The sequence below is a fragment of the Mirounga leonina genome, unplaced genomic scaffold (genome assembly GCF_011800145.1).
Source record: "Mirounga leonina isolate KUSES-001 unplaced genomic scaffold, KU_Mleo_1.0 Mir_204, whole genome shotgun sequence".
Lineage (NCBI taxonomy): Eukaryota > Metazoa > Chordata > Mammalia > Carnivora > Phocidae > Mirounga > Mirounga leonina.
The window spans coordinates 10,798,679-10,809,135 of NW_023270513.1; the positions used below are offsets into that span (position 1 = coordinate 10,798,679).

The 10,457-nt window shown below is 37.4% G+C and overlaps 1 protein-coding gene across 2 annotated transcripts in view; it reads right to left on the reverse strand.

Moving 5' to 3' along the window:
• The window catches only part of BRWD3 (bromodomain and WD repeat domain containing 3), a 190,730-nt gene extending 183,407 nt beyond the window's left edge, over nucleotides 1-7,323 (reverse strand). For both annotated transcript variants that reach the window (XM_035028801.1, XM_035028800.1), the window contains exons 1-4: nucleotides 7,078-7,323; nucleotides 6,897-6,955; nucleotides 6,674-6,703; nucleotides 6,206-6,265 (exon numbers count right to left, since the gene is read on the reverse strand). In XM_035028801.1, coding sequence (XP_034884692.1) covers nucleotides 6,206-6,265; nucleotides 6,674-6,703; nucleotides 6,897-6,955; nucleotides 7,078-7,108 — 180 coding nt within the window. In that variant the 5' untranslated portion in view covers nucleotides 7,109-7,323. The remainder of the gene's footprint in view (nucleotides 1-6,205; nucleotides 6,266-6,673; nucleotides 6,704-6,896; nucleotides 6,956-7,077) is intronic.
• Nucleotides 7,324-10,457: the final 3,134 nt, after the last annotated feature.

Consider the following 10,457-nt stretch of genomic DNA (forward strand, 5'->3'; position numbering starts at 1 on the left):
AACAAACTAGTAAATAAAACAAACTTGTAAATAAAACAAATCAACGTACAAGTACCCAGAGGTAGTACAAAGAGCTAAGAGAAGCAAAGAGATACAGTACCTACTTCAGCCTAGGGGTAGGGGTTCATGTCTAATTTCACACTTGAAGGCTAAGTGAAAATTCACATGACAGACAAAAGGAAGGGAAGGCATTCCAGGCAAACAGAAAGGTTCCCCCACCCAGTAAATGTACTTTGCACAGTGACTAACACATAATATCCCTCAATGTTTAAGATTCTCCTCCAGAACGTTAAGTTTAAAAAAAAGTAATAAAAAACTCACAGAGTATCATCTGATTTTGATGGGAAAAAATACATGTACAAAAAAATAAGACTAAAAGAAAACACAAAAAACTAATAGTTTATTTTCTTCTTAATACTTTTCAGTAAAATATAAATGTCTGCAATAATCCAATATTATATCATAAAGTGTTGAGTTTTAATGTTTCCTGAATTTGAAGGAGGAAAGGGAAAAGACTGGGCAGAAAGGGAAATAAAACAGGTAGGCTTTTCTACTATAATAATACACTGGTTTGTACAATGGGTTACAAAGTGTTAAGACTTCCTATCACTCTTCTTTGAAAATGTTTATCATTGTTCATAGCATTTCTTTTTCTATTAGTTTTAAGATTTTCTCAGGAATGAGACAGCCAAGAACAACCCACCCAGGTTCAAATATTCTCTGGGTTACAATACCATAAGAAAGTACCAAAAGTATTATAACCTTGAGGGCAGATAATATCAAGACAAGGACAAGGGACCTACCCACATTCTGGAAGTTTCTCAGTAGAGAGAGGTCTGATAAACGAACTTAGTTCCAGCTAGCATATTAAATAAGCCTAAGAAATATATATCATGAAATGCTCCTGACAAAAGTTAAGAAAATTACACAAACAATAACTGAAGGCCAGATTATTATAAAGTACTATAGTAGATATTAAAGGGCATGAGAAAACATCTTCAACAAGGTAATTTAAAATACAAGAAAATATTTATCAATAATGTATAGAAAATAAGTTCAGGATTCGAAAAGATCAATCAGAAGCGATGAGGATCCCTGCAACAAGACATCAGAAAGACGTATCTCCCACTTCTTAAAAAACAGTGAATAGTACACGAGTATCATACTAAGTTACTTTTCTCTAATTAATAAAAATGCAAATAACAGTAAACATCTTTTGACATAACAATCATTTCTTGTTTGAGTTAATACAGATGCACTTCAAAGCACTCATTTTGGTTCAATTCTAACATTTACTTTTTAAATACTTTTTTCCCTAATGGCACTGTTTTAAATGCCCCTCACCTTATAAAAACATTAGGAAAATGAGGTGGTGACATAGCTAGCTAAGAACATATAAATTCTGGGGTTATAGTTCTTTAGATATCCATTTTCCATTCAACCTCTATGTCCTATTTTTAAAATGCAGTAACCAATTCATTTGCACAGCATTTTCAATTAACAAAATGCATTCTTTCTATTTAACTCATTTGGTTTGCACAACAACCTTGTAAAATAGATAGGGGGTTTTATTTTATAAATGAGGAAACTGAATCCCTGAGAGGTTAAGAAACTTGCCCAGGGTCATTCAGCAAGACTATCTTCCCAACTAAATCTTATGGTATTTTCTACTACTCATAAAATCCTTTATGAAAAATGTCCAACAAGGGCATCTCTGAGATTTGACCTAAACACTAAATTGACTTAAAATTACTTTTTTGCTCTCTACCAAAAAAACTGTTTATTAATCAATCAGTAATCAACATCAGTAAACCAAGAACAAAAACAGACAAACTAATATTCAAATTGACAAAGGTCCCTTCACGACAAAATTTTATAAGGAACATTCACCCAACCCAAATTCTTACTCCCTAATCGCAGCTCTCTTCACTTTCTTAATGCCATCTCATTTGTATTGAGATAACAGTTTCCTAGAACTAATGATAAATCTCCAAAAGGATTTTAAGTGTGAAAAAAAAGTGTGTGAAAAGTGTGAAATTAAAGCCAATTGTGTGAAAAAAAAAGACAATGATCAATCCAGACAAATAGTTAAAACCAACATATTATAGAAAGCAAATGTATACATGTGGCTCAAACAAATCAAAAGTGAGGAATACTAGTTTCCAGACATTAATTGTTCTCTACCATAGGACCTATCAGTTTAGCATTATATCCACACTGGGGTTGAGCAGCACATGCCTTTTGGTTTCCCATGATGCATTCTGTTCTTCCTAACTATGGCTGTGTATCCACATAGCAGTTAATAAATCACACACACTTAAATTACTTCCACACTTAGAGATGCAATAACTATGCCTCCAGCACTCAAAAATCATTCTAATGTTCTAATAGACAATTTAAGCTATTACTAGTAATTAGAGAACAAGAGCTGGGTAAGGTAAGAAAAAAATACAGGTATGTCTGGAATTCAAATAGAGTATTTTAAAGTACTTGGCGAGCATCAAATGAGATAATGTGAAAGCACTTTTAAACTTGCATATATTATATGCAGATGCAAGTTCTTATAATGACATATATCATCATAGATGTATATATTTTTTAAAGATAGTAATGAACATACAATCTTGATTAACTTTTCAATAGCATAAAATTGCTTCAAGTCTTTTGAATATAAAATGAAGGTAATACAATCTATGTCACTCTAAATGAAAGCACTAATTAGGGCTTTCAATTCTATACATGAAAAATGCTGAATAAATTTAAAAATATATACCATACCTAAAGATAATTATGCCTTTGGTTCAGTCTCATGATACAAGTCCCCTTAAAATGATTAAAAAATATTAAAACATGCCTTTATAAAAAGCTTCCAAGTCACAATTTCAATATATAAAATTTGTTTGTTAACAAAAACTTCATTTAAACACACACATACACACATACCCCTCATTACTATGTTTGTAGTCTCCAATAAAGCTCCAAGGAGGAAGCAATAAAATAGCCAACAATTCAACAGGGTCACCACAAAATGAACAGACATCTGTAATTATTTAAATTATCTACCATAAGATGAATTGTAAGAAGCAAATCTAATTCTATTACATTGTAAATAAGAGTCAAGCAGAAATGAAAAATGTCCAGATTAAACTTCAAAAAAACTCACCATTACTTCAAATTTCTCCCTGTATCATTACTTAAAATTCTGAAAGTTAATTTAGAATGTTTTATTTTGAATGCCATATTCAAAAACCTTACAGTTCAACATAAACTGACAAACATTTCATAAACAGGCTCACATTTTAAAAGGTACTTCAGATCTGAATATGTCAGTACTAGACTGCTAGTAGCTTTAACAAAATACCTTTCCTTTTGTCCAAATTATAAGTAAAACACTAAATCAGATTTAAGAAAGAAAAAAAGAGGGATTTCTAGAATGCATAATAGTAACAGTAATGAAGTGTTGAAGAAATCCAATTTATTATCTTAATATTCCTCTGGATAAATCAAGTTAAGCAGCACATACAATTTAAGTGAAAGTACACATACAGACAGAAAGGCAGGAGTTTTGTTTCATAGTACACATGGCTATGCAATCTTAATTCAGTATTTTGATATCCTTGTTTATAATCCTTTAGCTCTTCATCATGCATTTGTATTCTTTCCTTTTTATACTAGTTTACCTTCAGTTTGAAGTATTGCTATATAATTTAACATACAGGATTATACTATTTATAAATACTATGTACATATAACATTTTACTACTTACTAATACTTGTCCTAAACTTCAACCTGAAACATGTAGCTAAATCAAAGATCACATTGTATAAATCCATTGTTCTAACAGCATTTTAAAAAATACCTACACTAAGAAAGAAAAAAAAAAAATCTCTCCCACAATGAAGCCACACAAAATCAAAGGTCAAATGTGAAATAATTTTAAGCAACTATACTACTGATGCATCCAGTGATCAATCTAACACAGCACATTCAGTTCTAACCTCTATACTTCTCCTTCTGCTCAAATTCTCACTCAGCCCTACCCCATCTTCCCTTACAAAGAAATTTATAAGTAAAGAACAGATATTTGATTTAAAATAGGACCATATTAACAAAATATAATATTCCTAGAAGCACTGGATCCCAGAAAAATAAAAACCTCTGTACAATATGAAAATTAAAAACAAAAGATGCACTATCTAAATTATAGACAATGTTCAAACAATAGATGAAAGTCTGTGTATATGAAAATAAAAATGTGTAAGGAAATATAAAACACAATAAATTCAAAAGATAAATGTGAAAATCAGGTATCTATAGGGATATACAAAAGGATTAACAACAATTAAAAAAATAACTGGTTAAAATTTAAGCTTCACTAATCATGAAAAAAAGAGCTAATTAAATCAACTAGGGGCTATTTCACCTATTAAAGCTACCAAAAGATTTTAAAAGTATTTAAAAACTCACTCTAAGCACCTAGATGGTAACATCATAAATTAGTACTATCTTCTGGAGAGCAATTTTATAACATATAAGAGAAGCTAAAAAACCAATGAGACCCTTTGACCTGATAACTCCACTTTAGAAATACAGTCCAGGAAAATAAATCCAAAAAAAGAAAGGAAAAAAAGAAGAAAGACTACTTAACTATGCAAAGACATTAATGAAAAACTGGAAGTAATCTAAATGTTCAACTGAATGTTGAGTTCAAATCATAGCCAACTTAAATGTAACTGAATCTTTTCTTACCATTGAAATGACAATGTCTATTCAAAAAAGAAAATTTAAATAGATATTGGTAAGCATTGTTTTGCCCCTTTTTTGGCAGGACTTCAGTCCAACAAAAAGTCTGACTATAAATTAAATACAGTGATAATACATGCAGTTTTTCCAAAATAGTTTTTATCCACCTGAGAATTTTTTACCATTAGTAGTATAGATGGTGGAGTTTATCCATATTACAATTATTACACCATTTTGTGATATACAAAAAATAAAATATTTAGTCAGAAAACTAAAATTATTATTTAATAATTATTAACATGGCTTCATTATTGTAATTTAATATAAAAATTGTCAAATTAACACTAAATCAGTTTAAATATTATATTATTAAATCATTTTATTTATATTTACAGTCTACCATACCCCTTCAACTTTCTTTAACTTTGATTTTCCTCCATTTGGATCTTATTTGAAGGAAAGATAGCTGAATTTAGTTTTTAGTAACATCACCCCTTTCTCCTTTCATTTCCTTCCAATTCACTGTACCAGAGGCTAACGCAAGGGGACATCTTCCCAAAAATAAAAAAAACACCACCTTTTTGTTTGTGTCAATGCTGAACAGAAGTGCATGGACACTATGAATTACATTTATAGGAGAAACAACCCAGTCAATCCAATGCCTTTGGTCCTTTACTAAAGTATATTTTAAAATATAACCATTGTTGGCTCTTGTAAACCCCAAATCGTGTTTCATCAATTCTCAAAAAGGTCATAATCCGTAGTTGTTATTTAGTGAAAATGTATCTGCAGAAATGCGATATAATGATTTAATGAGCTATTTTCTAAAATGTGATACATAGAATAATTATGCTTTTTTATTCTGTAGTCAATTACCTAAACCCGGCAAATTTTGGAATTCGCTTTATGCTTCCTATTATTTTTAATTGTGTCGTTTTGCCCAATCCAGGGTCGGTTAACTCCCCTCCTTAGCCCCCTCCCCCGTAAGCCCCCCCACCCCCCCCACGACTAAGCCTGGCCTCAGTTCCCGTATTTCAAGCCAGGACCAACCAGAAACCAGTTTTCTTCCACTAATCCGGAACTCTGGGCTGTTACCAACGCTGTCATTGGCCAACGTCAGTCCTTGGTACGTGCCCCAAGATAACCCCCAGGTTTCTCTCCCTTTTCCCCCTACAATGGGCCTTTCTCAATGTTTGTAACATATTCATAATCCACAAAACGGCATCTCTGATAACTAACTCACATTCTTCAAAGTTTCCGAGTGGAAATAAGCGAGGCCAGGGGGAGGACAAGGTACCCTTTCTCTGACTGGCAGGGAGGGGGGGAAGGGGCAGTCGTTCTTCGGCCCAGCGCAAAGCTCTACAGTCCTGTTGGCTAAGGGGTAGGGAGAGGGTTAGGGGAACAAGGTGGGGAGGGAGTGGAGAAAGAGTTGGATTAAGTTGAAATGAAAACTTTACTCACCAGATCCTCGAAGCTTCTTCGGTGCTCTTTTCCCTCCCAGTCCAAGCGGCGCGGAATCAACTGGGGGTGAGAGAAAAGAAAGGGTGGGGGTGGGCAAACCATATAGGCCATGCCTTGGCTCCCAATGAACCCGACCCAACCCGGGTCCTGGTCCCCGACCCTCTGGCGTCTGTATTTCTCTAGGTCCGATAGCTGTTGCCTCAAAGCTAGTCCAGTGTAGGAAGGAGGAGGCCGAGGGGGGAGGAAATCCTGAAAAACCGCCCCCCTTGGTCATAAAGAGGGGTGAGTTAAGACCCCGGCGATATCCGCCCCTTTTGAGGGAAGAAGCTGGTTCACTCCAGTGACAACAGTTACGAGTGCCCAGATCCAAGCTTCCCTCCCAGCCCCTGTCCTCCGCCCCTGACTTGCCCTCCCCTTCCTCCAGTCTCACCCCAAACCTCCCCACGTCTTCCCGAAGGGGCTCCGTACCTGATGCTCCTCGAGCTCCTGCACTAGCACCTGAGCAAAAGGGAAACACGGATATGAGGAGCAGCTTGGGCCATCAACACATTCCTCCCTCCCCACTTCGAACCCAGCCGCTGACGGCAGGACTAGTCAAGGCCGGCCTTTCCCTCACCCTCAGTGAAACCGCACACCCGAAGCCTCGATTTCCCCATTGGGACCATTCCCCAGAGCTCCTTCTCCCTCTCACCTGAGCGGATTTGTTGCAGGGTCCGGACTGCAAGAATCTAGCGATCAGGTAATACAGCTCTGTGGAAGAGGGGAAAAAGAGGTTGAGAGGGAGGTAAAGAAAAACAGAAGCTTTTTCAAAAGAAACTGACAGCCGTCGCGCTAAGCTCCCATCTCCTTATCCCCCAGACACAGTTACCCACCGGCTTCGATCTGGGTAGGTGCCGCCGCCATCCTTTTCCCTAGGGGGTTTGGGGGCTCCGCTCCGGAGGAGCTGGCGGGGGCGGGTGGGGGCGCTGCCTCTATTGTGGTGAAGCCCCCATGCCCAGGAGTCCCACCGCTTCCGCCCCACTCCTCGTCCTAGTTTTGGTCTCTCTGGTCTCTCTCGGATTCATCGCATCACGTATCGACCCATAGATATTCTAGCCCAAGAGCAGAGGAGGCGGAGAGAGAGGGGGGAGGGGCGGGAGAGGCGGGGGGGGGGGGGGACGGGGCAAAGGGGGTGGAGAGAGGGGAGGGTAAAAACTGAGAGGAGCCTGCAGGGCTCATTGTTCGCCGCTAGGGGCACTAACGCAACCGAATGTCCTCCACTCTCCCTGAGGCCGGCGGTTGCCTAGCTACCGCTCCCGGAAACGGGGCGGTGCTAACTGACGGCCGACGCTCTGGCTGAGGCCGTACAACTCCATGGTGCGCTCTCCTCCGAGAGCTCTTGAGTACTTTTCCTTTCCTGTGAGAGCAGTCCAACTCTTTCTTGTTGAGCACCTTTCCCTTTGGCGTTGTGAGGAACGTGTGAGGGGTTGACTTGATTCAGTGCTTTCTTCTTTTTCCTCCCGTCACCAAAGAGGCTTTGTTGTTTTTTGGGGTTTTGTTTTGTTTTGGCTCTCCACCGAAAAGAGGCCAGCCACTGAAGGATCTTGCGACTGAGGCGGAAAAAGGAGCCGCTATATCTATGTCACTTGTTTCGCTTTCAATTTTTTTTTTTCAAGATTTTAATTATTTATTCATGAGAGAGAGAGAGAGGCAGAGGGAGAAGCAGGCTTCCCACGGAGCAGGGAGCCCGATGCGGGACTCGATCCCAGGACCCTGGGATCATGACCTGAGCCGAAGGCAGACCCTTAACCATCTGAGCCACCCAGGCGCCTCTCAAATGGTTTTTGTACCAGATGAAAATGTTCTACTTACCAGTCCAGAGTACAGGGCTCATATTGTGGGGGGAATATGCCGTCAGATATGAAGCATTTTATTTTTTCCCCTTCTGAAAGTTTAAGACGTGCCATATCTGTCTCATTCCTGTAGGATAATTTTCAATTGTGTCTTAAAGAACTACCAAAGTATTTTACATTAACCATGGATTTTTGTGCATTATTACATATCTGTATGCAAGGTTTTAGGTATTATTACAAATCTGTATGCAAGCTTTGGGACAGTTTTTGTTTTTTAATACGTAGAATCCTAAATTTTTAGTACAGTACTGACTTTAAGTATTTGGTTACTAAAATCTTAAGTGATTAAAGGATTTGTAGAATAATTGGTACATATATAATAAACTGAGTCTCCGTTTCTACTTTTCCTTAATATTTTGTTCCAACCTCAAGCCTTGACCAAAAAAAAGTAATTAATAGAAGCCAAGCCCGATGAGACTAGAGATGATGTTTAAGCTGCATGTACTATTTACATTCATTAAAATAATCAAATTTGAAGGTTTACCTTTTAAGGTTAGGGATGGATTCTTAGAAATTTGGTTTCCTTACTCAGAGTTTAGCCATTGATCGCTGTTGGTCTAGAATTGCATTATGCTGATAATAATCTTAGCCTAGGTTGTTTAGCTCTCACCCTGGCCATGTTTTCCCCTTAGAAAGAAAGAGCCACACAAGGTAATTGTGATATGATAGTTCTATCTTTGGTGGTTATGCTACAGTACTTGAAAAATGTCATTAACAACAACAAAAAAAGATTGAAGAAATATATAAGCCCTAGACAACTCATTACAAATAGTTTAGCAAAACACCAGATTAAATATTTTTTACAAGTCAAGTATAATATATATACCAGTTAACATTATCAAGCCACTACCATGCACTAAGCACTTTATATACTTCACTTCATTTAATCTTTATAAATCTTTTTAAAACCCTAGGAGGTAGGTTTTATTATTATCCCCATTTTACAGATAATAAAAATGACTATATGACTTTGCACAGCTTACTTGTATTCTGTGAGCCTTGTTCCTCATCTGTTATATGTAATAGTACTTGCTGTGCCCACTTCACAGGAATTGCTTGCTGTAAAAGTCATGTGAATATATTCATACCATATTTCAAACTTTATAGGACATTGTTATTCCAGTATCAGTCTGGGTGCAATCAGGAGGGAAAATTGCTATGAATTACTAATTAATTCAAATTAACATGTGCCTTTTAAGAAAGTTTAAGATACAAAATTATTAACAATAATTTTATTGTTAATTATCAAGAATAATTAACTAATTACTAGTTAATAATAATTAACATTAATGACATTTTCAAGTACTATAGCATAACCACCAAAGATAGAACTATCATATCACAATTACCTTGTGTGGTTCTTTCTTTCTAAGGGGAAAACATGGCCAGGGTGAGAGCTAAACAACCTAGGCTAAGATTATTATTAACAATAATAGGAGATTGGAGTAATGAGGGATTACCTTGTAAGGAGTAAAGAGAACTCTAATATATAATATAATAGTAAATATAGAGATATATAATATAATAGTAGATAAAATAGCCACTACTCCTAGAATTGAGATATAGTACCCTCAACCCCTACTCCCCACTTAGGACTAAGATCCAGACTTGGTTGGAGAGAATGAAACCAGACAAGACTTATTAATGGCAGGAAAGATGCTGTGGTACCTTGTGGGCAGAACTTGCTGAAACTACAACCTCTGGAAGTCACTGGAACTCTACCCTGGGGATCAGTCTTCTAGGGTGCCTGAGAAATGTGTTCATGGGGAAGTTTATCACCAGAAGGACATTACTACAAAGCCACCAGGAGAAGCATGCCAGGGGAAGCTGCTACAGGTGCTACCAAAACAATGCACCACAGGAACAAGGCACAGGAGAAATTTTACAAGCTGGGGGAGCAGCCTACCCGGTAAAAATGCCAGAAGCAGGAAGCAAAACCCTTTCTTCCTGCACTGTATTTCCAGTTCCATCTACTGACAAAGCTTCAGTTCTAGCTGACAAAAGGAAAAATATTTAAATGTCCCAGATCAGGGGGCCTGGGTGGCTCAGTTGGTTAAGCAGTTAAGCATCTGCGTTTGGCTCAGGTCATGATCCTGGGGTCCTGGGATGGAGCCTGGAGTAGGGCTCCCTGCTCAGCGGGAAGCCTGCTTCTCCTTCTCCCTCTGCCTGCCACTCCCCCTGCTTGTGCTCTCTCTTCCTCTCTCTCTCATTCTCTGTCAAATAAATAAAATCTTTAAATAAAAATAAATAAATCTCCCAGATCCATTTTCATAGAGTAGTCAAGAAGGGAGAATTTAGAGATGATAAGCAGTAAATCAATAAACTGGCACAACTTCCTTGCTTTTCTCTTGAGTGTAATG